This window comes from Leptonotus elevatus, chromosome 16 (genome assembly GCF_054856555.1).
Source record: "Leptonotus elevatus isolate MCC_2025b chromosome 16, RoL_Lele_1.0, whole genome shotgun sequence".
NCBI classification, from domain to species: domain Eukaryota; kingdom Metazoa; phylum Chordata; class Actinopteri; order Syngnathiformes; family Syngnathidae; genus Leptonotus; species Leptonotus elevatus.
In genome coordinates, this window is record NC_141254.1 from 1,701,508 (window position 1) to 1,719,007 (window position 17,500).

General features: G+C 40.2%; 1 protein-coding gene across 2 annotated transcripts in view; it reads left to right on the forward strand.

Moving 5' to 3' along the window:
- Window positions 1-17,500, forward strand: part of usp25 (ubiquitin specific peptidase 25) — a 65,035-nt gene that overhangs the window by 10,196 nt on the left and 37,339 nt on the right. For both annotated transcript variants that reach the window (XM_086098038.1, XM_086098039.1), the window contains exons 7-10: window positions 916-1,053; window positions 14,451-14,527; window positions 14,650-14,723; window positions 15,261-15,412. In XM_086098038.1, coding sequence (XP_085954164.1) covers window positions 916-1,053; window positions 14,451-14,527; window positions 14,650-14,723; window positions 15,261-15,412 — 441 coding nt within the window. The remainder of the gene's footprint in view (window positions 1-915; window positions 1,054-14,450; window positions 14,528-14,649; window positions 14,724-15,260; window positions 15,413-17,500) is intronic.

Sequence of the window (17,500 nt, forward strand, 5' to 3'; positions counted from 1 at the left end):
GTATTTTTAAAACGATGTCATTCCTCAGTCGTTGGTTGGGAATCCCTAAGCCTTAATCACTGCCTCCATATGCCATGGCATTGCCTGGGGGTCCTGGAAGTCTAGGTTTTCTTGATGCTTGCTGTCAGCTCTTTGTTCTTGAGTCTTGTGGCCATAATTTTCCTCTAATACTGTATTGTGGCCCATCATTTTCCTACTGTAATACTGTATTATCATATTATCATATTAGGGCCACCAGACCCAAAAACAAAGATCTTAGGGAATCCAACCAACTATTGAAGATTGACATATTATTTTGAAAAACCATCCATCCTTTTTTATCCCCATGCAAACCACTGAGAAGTCTTCATGGTGATTTCTTCACAGTATTCACATTTTTGATATCCTATTTCCATGGGTGATATGAGTGGGAAGCCCAAATTATGTAAAAATAAATAAATAAATAATTAAAATCACTTAAATTGTGGGCCATCATATACAATTTTTTTGAAAAGGGTCTGTATACCTTTAACTTTCAGCATGACCATATTAAGTGGTTCTCTCCCACCTCTCCCTGTCCTCTCTATCTATCTCTAGCAATTGCATACTGTAAGTGTAAATTATACTGCATTAATGTGTTTTTGTAATGACTGCTTAAAATTTTGTTCATCATTTTTTATTCCCTTATTATAAAACCCCACACCACACTGTATGAAACAATTTACTGCTTATATGTACCCGTACATTAAATTTATATAAACATAGTACACAATTGAGGTTAACATGCCCTTGTGAGGACAAGCGGTTAAGAAAATGGATGGATGGATGGATGTTGCCATGGACCTCAATAGTCGTTCCATTTTCTCACATGGCCCCTCTGGATGATTAATTGCCCAGTCAAGCCCTAAATTATTTTATTTATGTTGCTTTTACTAGGAACACAGGAACCTTCCCTTCATGCAAGAGCTGAGAACTCTCTTCTCTCTAATGGTTGGGTCTAAGAGGAAATATGTGGATCCGTCACGGGCAGTGGAAATTCTTAAAGACGCCTTTAAGTCCAGTGAGTCACAGCAGGTAAGTCATAACTTGCTAGGCTGCTAGGCTGAATCTTTACAAATAACACAACAAAATCACACCTCCTGAATCAATCAATCAAGTTTCGCAATACCACTTAATGGATCGATACTGCGGATCGTGTGAACAAGTATTGTGATATATTGCCAAAATAAATGTTGTCCCAGCCAAATTCGACATTGAATCGGCGTCGGGGCATTTGATCACCGTGATTGGCTGTTAGCTAGCGAATCAGCGCACGGGGCAAGAAGAGAACGTGACGAATGCGGATAAACAGTACTCAACTCAACTTTATGGTTTTTCAGGACAACACACATGAATATTAAAGTCCCTCATAAAGAGGACATGATCATATTTTAGCATGATTTCGGCAAGATTTGCAAAGTCGTTTAAAATGTCCTTACTGTATTTTGGAGGTCAGTAAATGCCACAGTACAGCACAGTGACAGTTTGGTGAAAGAAGGTGACTTCAAAGATGTTGATCGATGTAAATAGACATTGTTTACATTTAAATTTGTTTTAAAAAATAGTTGCCGTTCCTCCACCTCGGCCCGATGTCTTTGGAACGTCCAAGTAAGCACAGCCAGGTGGTAGTAATTCAATCATAGCGGTGGACTTACCAGCGATTGTCCAGGTCTTCGTCAGACCAAGGAAAGGAAAAACTCCCTCAAACGTTTTGTTCGTCAATGACCGCGCATTTAACAGCACCATCCTTGTGGGAGCAGCAGGGGTACATGGCTCTTCCGTCCGGCGGTCTCCTTCAGAAGCTGGAGGTCGGCACGCGGAGGAGGGCAGCACGGCCGAAGCTTTTCGGGTGAGCCGATGATCGTAGCAGCCAGGAGTTGACAGGGTCTAAGATACGCCCCAATGGAGTACATCCATGCTTTCGAGAACGAGCAGGGGACGAAGCATGTTACAGTGCCCGTTTTTGCTTCACCAGCTGGCCGACGCGTTTACCCCGGCGCCTCCGCTTCGCTGTGGAAGAAGCGCGTGAACGCGGAAGAGGTCGGCCGAAATGTCAGCCAGGAGCGAGGGCAACGTGTTCTCCCAACCATGCTTGAACATTTGAACGTAGAATGTCTGTCTGGACAGAAAATCGGGAAGATGACTTTGTCTCTTTGGCTCAAGAGAGACCGGCATTGTATGATATTGCCGTTAAAAGGTTTGCCGACAAAGGTATGAAAGCCAAACTATGGCATGACTTGGGGACACGACTGGATTTACTGTTATATATACGATACTGTGCAAATAGCGGGGGGTGGGGGGGGTCTGGCGGTCATCGTGAAGGGACATCGTGAGAGGAAAAGGTATGCAATGTTTACGTTTTTATATCCCGCCCCCGTGAAGAGGTTTCCGGTTGCCTTTAGGAATAATGACTATTGCCGCAGATGGTATGGAGCATGCGCTAAAGGTACGTAATAGTCTGGGTCGTCACATTTGGCCGACGTCGGATTGGTGTATCTAGGCCTTAACATATGTAGTCTTGTTCGCCATGACAACATACTTCTGTCACACATGTATGGCTTAAACTGTAAATCAGTAATAAATGAAGTGCATATTATAACAATATTGCAAACAAATTTGTGGCCTGACCACTTCAATATATCCTTATAACTTTTCATGTTGCATAAAACATGACATACAAACACTGCACTTTTTAAACACTGAATGTATCAATAAATAAATTCAATATACATATATATATTTTTTAAACTGAGCGATCTCCAGTCGGTAAACTCACACATGCTAAAGTGTAGGAAAAGTAAAATTATACCCGCTTATATGACGTAACATTCTCGATTTGATTTAAAAAACACTAGCATTCAATAGCAACCCTTGTGGGTGGGTTGCGGGTTGGCGAGTTTCCCATGGTCTTGACGGGTCTTGAAGGCAACACAGACTTTTGTTTTGGTAAGGTAAGCACGTTAGGAGCTGTTGTGTTCTGGTGTGGTTACGGCCGACAGTTACTTGCAAATTGTCATTAAAGAGTTGTTGTTAGTTCGTCGCTTGGCCTGATTAATTCACCAACGCTACGATACATGTACATTAAAAGAGGCAGTATGTTGACGATGAGTTATGATGAGCAATAATAACGGGGCGCTTCCGTTTACAATTTCACCGGAAGACGTTTTTGGACTGTTGAGATGGTTCACACGATAGGTCGAGCAGACACTCAAATTTATCAGCCGCACACTTGCGTGCACACTCATACAAAACGCGCAACACTATGGCAGCCGAAAAGTCATAACACACAACGGTGAAGTTTTGTTTTAAAACCAAGATCAAACAGATTAAACTTGTTAGACACTCTCATAGTCTCATGAGACAAAAAAACTCAATGAAAATTACGTGCACTTATGGCGTCAGGCTTTAGTTACAGCGGTGACGTTTCTCCTCCCCCCTCTTTCCCCCCTTCCGCTCCGTTTCAATGAGTATTTAAATCACAACTTTCACGCTTGTTTTGTTTTGGCAAATCGCAATTATATTTCAAATGCAATATAATCTAATAGTATAATTTAGCCCTAAATTCAGTTTGTCTCTTTTATGTTATTTTATGGACCTTCTTTGAGTCTGAAATTTTTATTGATTGATTGATTGATTGATTGAATAGATGAGCTTGTGATGCACTGAATTAAAAGTCGTAACAGCAATAAAATAGTTGAAATGGAAAGGATAGATCAAGAACACTGTAAATTTGTTTCTCAAAAGTATTTTTAGCTTTTAGGTAACTTAAACCTATTTTTTCAGCTTCTATATAATGCTAATGTTTAATATTTCTTACCCACCTGGTTGTGCCTTCTCTTTACTTCTCCAGGATTTACTGCAAGTGTTCTTTTTGCTAACTCAGCCCCAGTGACTATGGGGCACTTAACCTTTCTTATCTGTAACAATTAATCCTCAAACCCACATCATCCCTTGCTGAACTATGCAAAAGCACATCATACAATGTGAGGCCCTCATGTCAGCGTATAAAACACTTTGGTTCGTCTCCTTACATAAGCAGTTACACTAAGCCAGTGTCTTTGTAGCTGTTAACTGGGGTCAAGCACATGGCTTCTCCACTCATCAGTCATGCCACTTAGCTTAGTATTTGTCAGGTTAGGTATGCATTTACCCAAATCAGCAGGCAGTCCTGAGGTCTACGATGGCCACGGGATGTTCACGTTTCTTTGAAATTCAGTAATTTGTGGACTCCTCTGTGAAGATGAGTCATCTCAAATCTTGAGCTTAGGGCCTAGCAGCCGACGACTTGAATTATTTGACCTGCTTGCCTCTTATCTCGGCCGTCAATGCAAAAGTAGTCATTTACAGTGTAGATCATGCTCTACACTGAAAATAATTCCCATGTAAATTAACAGTAAATTACTGGCAGCAGGGTTGCCAACTTGTTACTGTTGGTTGTTTTATAGTCTGCAAACCATTAGCAACTTAACAATAAATTGTTGTAGTTGCTGATTTCACTAAATTACAGTATAATGCTGTTTTTATTTTTTTTACAGTAAAATACTGGCAGCTGTTTTGCCATCTTGTTACTGTTATTTTACAGCCTCCAGCTGTTATCAACTTAACAGTAAATTACTGTATTTTCATTGTTTACAGTAAAGTACTGGTAGCAGTGTTGCCATAATTTTACAGGCTTTTACTATATGCATATATTGTACTTTTTTACCTTAGTTACTCAAAGCGCTTTAACACTCCTTCCTCAATTTATCGGCATCAGGAACTACTGGGGTCAGTATCTTGCTCAGGGACACTTCGATAACATGGTCACAAGTGTTGAGGATCGAACAGACAACCTTCGGAAAGGGAGACGACAACTCTACCACCGAGCCATGCCGCCTCATGCACTTGAGTAATTGACTACAGTTACTACTCCGATAGCACTTAAAGTTACTTTGTCGACCAATCTTGCTCCATCTTGCAAATAACATCTGAGAGATAAAAAGAAGAAGAGATTAAGTGGCATCACCTCGCCACACTTAAAGCAGGTACAACTCAATGCCAGCAGGATGCAGCAGTGAGCGAGAATTGACTTAATTAAGTCTGGTCAAAAACAACACGGTTCACAGCCATGTTGCCAATCAAACACATCATCATCACACGTATTGTATTGTAAAACTAATGCCTAATGCCAAATATTATAGTACTCACTAAAGTCACAAAAAGCCATCCCCATTATAGAACACATAAGAGTGGAGAACTCAGATATTGAACATAGTGAAATGCATTGTGGGAGTATTCAAATTCCCATTCCCTCTGAGGGCGTGACATTGTTGTTTTGTTTTTATTTGTTCATTTTTCCTTTCGGACAATCATTGTGACAATTTACAACATTACATTTTCACATACAATTACACCCGAAAAGAAAAAGGGCTGACGGGATGAAGCCGAAGCTCATTAATTCCTGTCCCCAGAATACTGTAACGAATATTGCCCGTCACTCTAAATTTTTCCATTTTATTTGCCTTTTTAAACATTTCCCCCTGGGGAATGTGTGTGCGTGTCTTAACTCTGTGTTTTCAGTTAAAAAAAGGACTCTTTGAGTTTCATTCCAGCAGGGACTGGATTTCGTTTTTATTACCCCCAGGAAACGCATACCATAGCGATAAGACTGCTTATCAGTCCCCAGACCATCTTTTATCCTCAAGAATCCTGACGCTCCTAATTAATCTGAAGTCTACATAATTCGGAACATACACGGACTCTATGTACTTGACTGACATCAAGTGACTCCTGTTGTTTATCTTTGTACACAACCTGTATGTCTATCTCAAAGGAATGATGTGTGTAATTTCTGTAGCCACCTAAGTTGAGCTAATTAGTAAACTTAGCAGATTCAATAACTTTATGATTGCGATAATGTTTGAAATGTGTTCAGAATGATAAATGAAGCATCTGGCAAAAATGATCAAATACTATCCCAAAAGCTTGGTCTCAGTCGACCAAGTCTGCTTCATGCGCACGGAAGAGGTGGGATTAAACTGCCGGCCCCCTGGGACACAGTTTAAAAGCCAGCGTGCGAAGGAACTTCTCTCTCTTCCCCTCTCCTTCGCCCTATGAACTGCTCAAGGACTCTTCCCCTCCTGCTCTCTCCCCCGCCTGCTCTTCACCGCTTGTCTGGCCCCATGAACTTTTCCTGATCATCACTAGAAACGTGGTCGCTGAGGGTGACCCCACGGCTTCTTTCTTTGAGCCCGGACTTGAGCCACAGCGCACGCGTCTGTTCCTGCGGAGAGCCGACCCACCTACCTTCCGCTCTTGGAATCACGCAGCGCCCCGCCGACCCGTTTCCGCGACGGCTGTTAGGCACCAAGCCGCTGTGCGTCAGCGACCCCTTTTCTGCCCCAGCTGTGCGCTCGAGACGCCCTGTCTGCGGCCTCTCAACCGCGCAAGCACATCACCACCAACTGGGACGTGCGCCAGCCAAGGACCTGCCATGAACTTCACGCCGCGCGTGCATCACCGACCAGCAGCCAGAGACTCCCGAGCAGCATTCCAGCTGGACGTGCGCCAGCCAAGGACCTGCCGCGGCCTCCACGCCGCGCGTGCACCTCGCCACCAACCGGAGACCTGGTGCAGCATTCCAGCATTCCAGCATTCCAGCATTCAACTGAGAATCGACGCTCGTCGAGTCTCTCTCTCTCTCTTCCGTGCGACTGAACTTCTCCCGTGCGACTGAACCAGTCCGTAAGTTGCGCCTTCATTGCAATCTGACCATATACTACTGGTTTAACGCTTTTATTCAAACATAAAAGGATTGACAGCATCCATCTTTATCCCCCATCTACCCTTTTCATCCCCTTTTTATCTTAGTTACTTAGGTTGCATGTTTTCTTTTTATCTTTGATTTGCATTTTTATTCCGTTTCATTAATAGGTTATAGGTAGACTGATATATGTGTGTGTTTACTAAATAAATGTGTTGTCTAGAAATTCAATTTTTGCCGAATTATTTGTTTTTACTGAGTGGATTAGTAATTCTCTTATGAAAGCAAAGAACTCCATGATTAACTAAAGTAGCAACTTCAGATTATGAATACTTGATAATAGGATTTTTATCGTTTATTTTGCTCCTACAAACAAGCAAAGTCAACGTGGTGCCCCAGAGGTTGCTGAGGAAATTACAACTCCCCTCAATCTAAATTTCTCATAAGCCATCACGGCAACCCAAATAATCGCTACAATACATTAGGACGCAGATAATCAAGATGGTAATTTGTCAAATATCTAGTTGAGTAATTATCAAGTTATTGATTGATTCCAAAAGTTCATCTTCCAAGTAGTATTTGCTGATCAAACGTTAATTAGTTCCCTTGCTGTTCTGTTCGGTCCAGTAGCATTGGATATCCCAGCCACACCCGTCAGTCGGTTTTTTCCTCATCTCGATTCCTGTTCACCGCTGCTTTACGTCATGCAATCCTCTCCAGATTGCTCAGTTTTGTAGCCATGTCCATTCCCATTCTGGTCGTGGTGATGTTGGCTGCAGCTAGGTCATTCCTCACCCGTGACATGTTGTCACAGTTCTTGGACAGTCCAGCTTGCACTCCAGTAATAGTGCTCACAGCCACAGTGGCCATTTCCACTGCTTTTTTTTGCCCATCCTCCATTTTCCCCAGCATCCGATGATGCCAGAGGGCTCCAATCCCTAGCAGAAGCATCCCAGCCACCAGCGTGACGAACAGGTAGAGATCTTCAGCGTCTTCATCTTCAAGTGAGGCTAGACACAGCGGCCGCCATCTTCCCCAATTATCCTCTGCATATCCAGACATGAAAGTTCCACCCGGACATGAGCGATGACCAGGTCCAGTTCTCATCGTAGAGAAGATCTTGTCCAGAGCACTTAAAGACCAGTTCACTCGTTCCATGTTGATGTACAGACGAGAGTAAAAGAAAATTCAGCAGTCAGAAAAGCTGCTATTCGCAAGTAGCGGAACAGTTCCCAAATGACTATCAGTCCTTAGAGATAGCTTACACATTTGAACCGGTACTGTTCCAATACTCGGTACCTGGGAATTGCTACCGGTACTCAACGGTACCAATTTTCGGTACTTTTGTACTCTCTCTCTTTTTATTATTTATTTTTTTGTCTAATTTTATTTATTTATATATTTGAGTGGTAGCAAATGTTAATCATTGTTTATTTAATAGTAAATATTTTTAAAAAACAACTTAACAACTACCTTTCAATATGCAAAACTTGAAAAATAAAAAATAAAATAAAATTTAATTCAAATGAGCCAGAGAGGAATAGTAAAAATAAAGGTTTAACATTTTACAATTACTTAAGTTTAATTAATAAACATAAGTTATTATTACAAAAAAACAAAGTGTGATTCTAAGTTATGTGCAATGAACAACAGTAAATATATAAATTAATAATAATTGATGCAGTTGTGCAGTTCATTTTCAAGGACCTAAAGCCTGCGAGCTTGAAGTTTGAACTCACGTTGGACTCAAATATTAAAAAAATGACAGTTGGAAGAGGACATGACATGAACAAAGAGAATAATTTGATTTAAATTAATAATTTGAATGTACCCGACATGGTCTGTAATGCTCGCTACATTTTGGCCACATTCTTTTGCCATTTTAAATACGGTCAACAGTAGTATATCCAAATTACAATATCTATATACCTTAACAATGATAAAGCTGTGTACATTCCAGCATGATTTCATTTGGTGGGGGTAGACCGCCGCCGACACCTCCCTCAGCCGTGCGCTGATTGTGCGGGGACATTGCAGCTTCCGCCCATTGCAGAGGCTTTCGTACTTCATAAACTATGTTTGTTTGGCGGCGCATGTAGGCGTCCCCGTGCCGTTTGCGGCGGTCGGTCTCTCAGCCGAGCTGCCGCTGGCACCCGCTCTCCGCCCGTCACTACCGCCGGCCGGGCTCCCGCGTGCCCCGACCGCGCCCTCGGCCTGGTTCTTCGCACGTGAAATCCTGCGTGAGTGGGTGACGTCAGGTGTTCAAGTGCGGCATGGAAAATCGTCAACTCTTCCACTCCCGCACAGTCACAACTTTGAAAGACGTGCTTCAGAACCAAAACATGGCACCGTTTGATTTTACGTGAATCGGTGCTCGGAAGTACCGACCCAAATCGGTCTATACCACAAAAAGTACCGTCTTTGGTACCCATCCCTATCAGTCCTTGAACAAAGATATCACATTCAACCATGTTTACATTTTTTTTAGACCGAGCCTTGTATACAGTTTAGGGTTTTCATTCAGAATCCTAATTATTCCATTGTTTTACACCAGTACAGGAGATCGAAAATGATTTTAGGTGTAGTTCTGATAGAACTTTGTACAAATACATGTTTTTCTCTCAAATAATTTTTCGATTCCCTGGCTTGGAAGCGAATTGTCAAGTTATAAGGGAGGCAATTTTTTGACGCTTTATACATTGTCTGCACAGTCCTAAAGTTTATTGAATCATATAATTTCAATAATTTTGATTTAATAAATAACGCATGTGTATGTTCATTGTAAGGAGCACTGTGTATAATTCTTACTGCTTTTTTTTCTGGAGTACCATCAAGGGTTGCAGGCGGCTTTTATAATTATTCCCCCAGCACAATAGGTCAGGTAAGGCAGGATTAATGCACAGTATATTATTTGAAGTGCCTTCTGATTTAACACATTTTGAGCTCTAAGATGGATATAGTTCTGACTATTTTTTTTTTGTTGTCTTATGTGAGTATTCCATGTCAACACGTCATCAATTATTATTCCCAATATCTTGTGTTCTCTAACACGTTGGCTATTTATTTACATTGCTTACTCGAATGTTTATAATTTGTTTAAGACCTTTTTTGCCAAATAGCATAAATCTGGTCTTGTTAAGATTTAGGGACAATTTGTTTGCATTAAACCATTGTAGTAGCTTGTACAATTCTTCATTTAAAGTTTGGACTAGCTTGTGTAAATGCTCACCTGCATAGAAAATATTTGTGTCATCAGCAAAAAGTAAAAACATTTAAACTCTAGAGACCTTATACATGTCATTTATGTATAGTATTAAACAATTTAGGGGCCAAAACTGAGCCCTGGGATACACCACATATGACTTCCAGTCCATTCGACATGCTCCCTCCGATTGTCACATATTGTTATCTTTTGGTTAAGTAGCTTCGTATCCAGTCCAACACTACACCTCTAATTTAAATTCTCTCTAATTTAGTAAGTAATATTTCATGATTTACTTACTGTATCAAAACATTTTTTTAGATCAAGGAAAATTCCAATAGAATATAATTTTTAATCAATGGCATCGGTAATGATTTCCATGGATTCAGTCAAAGCTTGTGCGGTAGAATGACTTTTCCTAAAACATACTGACTATCGTATAATTTGGGATGGATACCGAAGACGATACTTTTTGTGGTATGGATCGATTTGGGTCAGTACTTCCGAGCACCAAGTCACGTAAAATCAAACGGTGCCGTGTTTCGGTTCTAAGCACGTGGTTTTAAGTTATGACTGTGCGGGAGTATGTGAGTTGGCGGTTTTCCATGACGCACTTGAACGCAGCATTATACGTACCCGGTGTACTGACGTCACCCACATGCGAAGAACTAGGCCGAGGGCGCGGTCGGGGCTTGCGGTAGCCCGGCCGGTCCGGAGCCAGCGACCACCACATATATGAGTTAGGGGCAGTAGAATTTTGTTTATTATTAGCTAAATTAGTTTCATATTGATGCCTTGTGTGTCAGTAGATGATTTGGCTGCACATTTTGCAACCAGGTGTCTTATCTCAGTGTCCTTCACTGGTTCCAAAAACATTGAGTGCAAGTTTCGTGCTTGATTGTTTTCAAACTGAGTCCCGGCATTGGAGTCAGGGATATTTTTTGCTAGGTGAAGACCAACAGATACAAAAAAATTATTAAAGTTATTTGCGATTTGTTTCATGTTCACTTCTTTCATATTATTAGCATAAAAGTAGTCAGGATAAAATGGCTTAGCCTTTTCTTTCTTTATAATCTCGTTCATGATATCCCATAGTTTGCAAGTGGGCGGCCTAGTTTTAATGCTGGTAATGATAATATCATTGATGCGTGCATTTTGATCAAGCTCCAGTGTCAGTTTCTTCAAGTCAGCAATGTGCCAATCTTTTTATTTCATTGCATTTTTCTGGTCCTGATTCACAATCCGCAGCTGTTGTATTTCCTTCAGAAGCTCTTGGTTTTAGTTTTGATTTGGATCCACCTTTTGGATCAATTCCAGCATCTTCTTACTCATTTCAGAATTGGTGTTCTCCAATTTGAGCATAGAAGTCTTTAAGTCCTCTATCTCCTCTACTCTTTTCCCACTAGGCATGTTGAACAAAAACAATGAAGTTGTTATCACAACTAGCGCCGCAGGAGTGAAAGTGAACTCAAGTCACGTGTGTATCCAAAACATCAATGGAGGATGGAGAGCGATTTTTGTTTTCAAGATGGAAGTACAGTCACTATTTTGACTATATTCAGTTAAAAACAAAAATATTCGATCTTAACTATTAATAGCAAATGGGGCAAATGCAGTGTCTCACTTCATTTTCAACTCAATCACAGGTTGCAACATTGATATGGTATATTACTGTATTTAATGAAAAACAAAAGCTACCCACTATGTTTCCCAGAATTAATCGCATTTTAGTGTATAATTCAGTGTTTTTTGGGGGGGGGGGGGTTCTTTATAACTTTTCACAATTATACTGATGGGTACAGTTCACACGTGATTAATTTCTTCTGGTGATTGTGTGCATTCACCAGTTGTCCCTTTAATAGCCGTTATAAGAGATTTTTCCCGATTGCGTTGAAGTTGGTTTGCAAGAAATTTACCTGATTTGTTATTATATTCAAAGTTGTTGCATCTCAATTGTTGCATTATAAACTCTGTCTTTCTGGATAACATATTGTTTAACTGTATTTTTGTATTCTGCAAGTCAGTCCATATTTGGTTATTTGGATTTATTGCGTATTCATCCGTCAGTTGTTTAATTTTATCTTCCAAGTCTTTTTCTAATTTTTTATCCTGTTTCTTTTTACAAGATGAATATGATATAATTTTACCTCTAATTACCGCTTTCCCAGCTTCCCAGAGAAGAGACAAAGATAAGTCTGGAGAGTCATTTATTTCCAAAAAGTCTGCCCTCTCTCTTCTTATAATTTTGTCATTTAGCAGTGAGATGTTAAAACGTCATGTTGGGGGTGGTTTAAAGGTATAATCAACTTCTAGGGTAAGGGAGACTGGTGCATGGTCGCTAATAATAATAGGATGTATTTTTGTACCAATTTTATCAGCAATAGAATTATTTGTAAGAAAAATAATAATTCTTGAAAAAGACCGGTGTACCGCGGAAAGGGTCAATTCATTTTTAGTCGGGTTTTTAAGTCATCCATATATTCCCCCTATTACTTTAGTAGATTGTAATCGCCTTATATATGTTGTATTAATAAAACGATCTATTAATGGATTTAAGACTGTGTTAAAGTCTCCTTCAATAATAATAGTAGAGTTCGCTGCTAAATCAAACAGCTGAGAGAAAAATGCATGGAAAAAGGCCGGATCATCATTATTAGGGGCATATAAATTACCAAGTGTATATATTTTACCTGAATAATAAAGTATCGGCCCTCTGGGTCTGTTACTGTATTATTTAGAGTAAATAATAAATTCTTATGTATGAGTATACAGACTCCTCTTTGTCTACTGTTATAAAGGGCAGAGTACTACACTTGAATAAAATTCTTGTCAATAAATAATTTTTCTTCAGATTTTTGTAGGTGGGTTTCTTGTAGGCGACAAATATCTGCTTTTAATTTTAAGAGATGGTCTAATTTTTTTTTATTGTTTTTGCCTGTGAGCGAGCGCCACACACATTCCAGGAGACCAGAACTAATTCATGCATACAAACAATATAAACTCAGTCCTGTGTATATATCTGTATAGGCTACTTGTTAATATTGGCATGTTATAGGATAGAATCAAAGTGGTTAGGTGGTTTATGTGATTTGTGTGAAATGAGAGGTGACGTGTAAGTGAATATAACAGTGAAAAAACGGAGGTGGATGTGAAGGAAATTGGCGGGGGATTAAACATGTAACAATACACCAGTAAATGTTAACCTAAGCGAGATTTTTTTTCTTTAAATATATTTTAGATATAGTTATGTATTAATATTATATTTGTAATATAGCCTATACATAATAAGTATTCATATTTTAGATTTTATAACCACATATATATGTATACATCTAATAATCAAACAAAGTTCAGTTCCACCAATGCCAATTAGAACAGCCAGGGAATGGAGTTGGGGTTCTGTAATAATTGGCCATCGATGTATAGCTTATCAACGACCATCGTAGTCCGTTTACCCTGCTGCCTATTTTGTCTCATTATGGGAAATAGTACCTTTCGCCGCTCATTAATCTCTCTCGGGAATTGGTCATTCATCCCGAAATAGGTCCTTTTAAGCTCCCGTCCTTTACTTTTAACAAATACTTTCTGTTTAAAATGCTCAAATTTAGCTATAATAGGACGTGGTTTGTTGCCCCTACGGGCTCCAAGCCGATGTACACGGTGAAAAGAGATATTATTTACCGTCTCCTGAGAAATTTTTAACGATGTCGTCATAATTTTTTTTATCTCGGCCTCTGGATTGTCAGAGGGGTTCTCGGATATGCCTGAGAATATTAAATTATCCCGCATGCTCCAGGATTGGACATCCAGAACCGTTTCTTTTAACGTTTTATTCTCCTTTTTAATAGTCTCCAACTCGGCTGAAACATCCGCGAGTGAAGAGCGTAACTCGGCATTATCTCGTTGGAGGTCACTTACCTGTTGGCTGACAAATTCCAAAATCACCTTTAATTCCTTGACGCCCTCGCGGATTAGGCAGAGGACATCTAGTTTTTTGTTTTTGGAGTCCAGCATACTGACCGAGACGTCCGTAGTAGCTAGATCATCCGTGTCATTTTTTCTCTTCTTGGAAGGTTTCTCGTAGGAAGGATCCTCCATCGCGCAGCTGTAAAAGTATCCGTCGATGAAACGTTCAAGGTCCTCATCTAATATGCTTATCCCTCCTTCTTTCTCCCACATTGTCTTTACATGTTTAGTTGAATGTGTATTATGACTTGTCAGCTATTTATACCAGAAGGAAATAAGAGTATTATTTGTTCTTGCTTCGTAAGAGTTTCTAAACAGTCGCAATAAATCCTTATTCATCTCTGGCACCACAGTGACATTTAAATATCGATACAAATCCTTCCTCTTCAAAGAATATGTATGTGCAAGCGTCTCAAAGCTGATCACTTTCCAATCCTTAAGTGTAATACAGTTTTAATGGAAAACAGCAATTTGTTACAGTGTACTGCTCTTTGTACTGAATGTTTTTTCTTTGCTTTATAGCAGGATGTGAGTGAGTTCACACACAAGCTCCTGGACTGGCTGGAGGATGCCTTCCAAATGAAGGCTGAAGAAGACGGGTAACTATGTCAAGTTTTAAACAGATAATAAACTGCCTATTAGTTATCTATAATTAAGACATGTTTGTTGTTTGTATGCACCTCTGGTCTACATGTTTGTGAGCATATGTTGTCGCTTTCAGAGAAGAGGACAAGCCAAAGAACCCTATGGTGGAGCTTTTTTACGGACGATTCCTTGCCGTAGGTGTCCTGGAAGGTGAGATGAGGTGTCAAATTGAAATCGATAAAAAGCAAAAGTGTGAAGTTGTCAGAGAAAGAGTTGGAGCGGTTTGATTGCAGTCACCATAAAACACGTCTTTGCCCCTGGTAATGAAAGGTGACCTTGTCTTAATGAGATGCTCTCAATGTAGAGGAGTGCTGATGCATTGATCGTGGAAGACCTTGACATCTGATTGACATTGTGCTTATTATGCATGACAATAGTGGCCCAGAGCATTCAAAACATGGGCCAATGGGCTCTGCTGTTCATAAATTGAACTTAATGCCACATCTGCATGTCTGCTAGCAACTCCTGCTTGCTTTGTTTTATTGGCTTCTCATTGTTGTAGTGTAACAGCTGTGCAAGTGACCGTGATGTATTAGTGCCTTGTTGAACAAGAGAAAATCACATGTGGGGAGACTCTGTGCTTGACCTAACTTCTGTTTCCATCTCATAGCACAGACTGCTGTTATCTTACTCTTGTATTCAGCAATTGTCTGATGTGAACTTGTCTGCGTGTGTGCAATTCCCTAGGTAAAAAATTTGAGAACACGGAGATGTTTGGCCAGTACCCGCTGCAGGTAAATGGCTTCAAGGATCTCCACGAGTGTCTTGAGGCAGCAATGATCGAAGGGGAGATTGAATCCCTACACTCTGCAGAGAACTCTGCCAGGTCTGGACAAGAGGTCAGTGTCATGAAGCAATGTCCTCAAATATAGTGTAACTTTTGTGTACAAAAAAGTTTAATTTAATCTAGAGAAGCATACAAATCTTTTTGCATATCTGTTGATGCACAAAGCAACTGATGCTCAATTATTCAAGCATTTAGTCGATTAATTAATCAATCAGAGGTTCTTGAGCTCTTAATTAACCCTGAATCCTAACCTTTCATCGCACCTATATACTTGGGACTATTCTATTCTATGTAGTTGACAATATGGAGAGGATTTTTTTTCTTTTCCAACATAAATGTGCCAGAATGTACAAGCAAGGTACAGTGTATCTGAAACGTATCTAATGCGCTTCACTTTTTCCACATTTTATGTTAACAGCATCATTCCAAAATAGAATAAACTACCTTTTTCCCCTCAAAATTAATGGCAATAATGGCAATCTGAAAAAATAATGGAAACTAAAAAAATCGTACTTAAGATTTGTTTCCTCTCGGATTTTTTTTCAGCAGCGGGGGCAAGCATTCTGGGGAACCATGGCGGTGTAAACAAATGACACTTGACTGCAGATTTTACTTACCGTCTGTTTAACTTGGAAAATCTACATCGAGTTATCTCAAGCTAATAACTTATGTTTACCTCTTCTCCGGTCGGTAATTTGCTATTTTATGTTTCATTGTATTGAAATTTGGCAATTTGCTCCTCTGACTTTGCCTTGGCGTCAGCTGTCGCCTAGGTGCTTGACGTGCGTGATGACCATGCCCCCAAACAAGGGGGGGGGGGGGGGGGTTTACTCGATGTTCGAAACGCTAGCGTCATTAGTTGTATTAAGTTTAGTCCTCAACGATTAAAAAAACTAAAGTGGCAATTTGAAGGAGTGGCGGGTGGCCACTCCTAAATGAATGTTGAGGAAACACTGCCTAAGTATTTACAGCCTTTGCCACCAAGTTCAAAATTAAGCTCAGGTTAATCCTGTTCCCACTAATCATCCTTCAGAGGTCCCTACAGCTTAAAGAAACACTAAGGAACTTTTCAACCTTCATCAAATATTTTCATAACTCTTCTGATAAAACATCGTCTTAGTTAGTTACAACTAGTTTGTACCCTTGTCATGGCTTGAGGGGGTCTGTATTGATTTTACTGACCTGAAGCAACTTTGAGGAGGGTGGCAGGAATCCTGCCGTACAAAAAAACTGCACATGCTTTACGGCAGTGGTGTCCAAACTCAGTCCTCGAGGGACAAAGTCCTGCAGGTTTTGAATGTTTCTCTTCTCCAACACACCTAAAACTCAGCAGAAAGCTGATCCTGTTCATTGGAACAGGTGCGTTGGAGCAAGGAAACATCCAAAACCTCGAGGACCGTGTTTGGACACCACTGCTTTACGGCATACAGTACGTCACTTCCCCCTTTCCCCATTCATTTCAAAGATGGAAGTCGATTATTATTATTATTTATTTTTTTTCTAAGAGCTCAGTATTGTTCATTCGGTAATTGTACCGATTTGACATGTCATCATCATTGCTCTCCTTTTTGGAATGGAAGTCGATTCTAACGTCTACACGTGATTGCTGCTATCATGGCAGAAGCTGCAAAACAACCGAAGAGTTTTGTCTGAGAAGAGAAGGAAAGAAAAGGAGGCTACCCGGATAAAAGGACAATCAAGTATCAACATTGGCCCAGCTTTCACTCACTGACGTGAGCTCAGACAAGGCCTCTTGGGAAATGTAGTCTTCTTGGAGTCTGTGATATAATGTGTTTTGTATTTTCAATAGATTTGCACTCAAAAAAAGTTATCACGTTTTCGTTAATGGGTGTCGTGCATAGACATTTTTGGGGGGAGGGGGGGGGGTTTATTCCATTTTGGGATGAGGTTGTAACATAAGTAAATGGGGAAAAAGTAACAATGAAACACTGAATACTTTCCGGACTCAATGTAAAAGTTGTGAGAGAGCATGAAATACAACCACATCAGGTAGAAACTGGTTAGAAATAAATCAATGTGTTGCTGGCGTTGCTTTCAGTCCATCAAAAAACTCCCAAGTTGCTGTTAAAAGCAAAATACTGCATAAATCAAGGCAGATATTTTGAGCCTGATAGAGGTT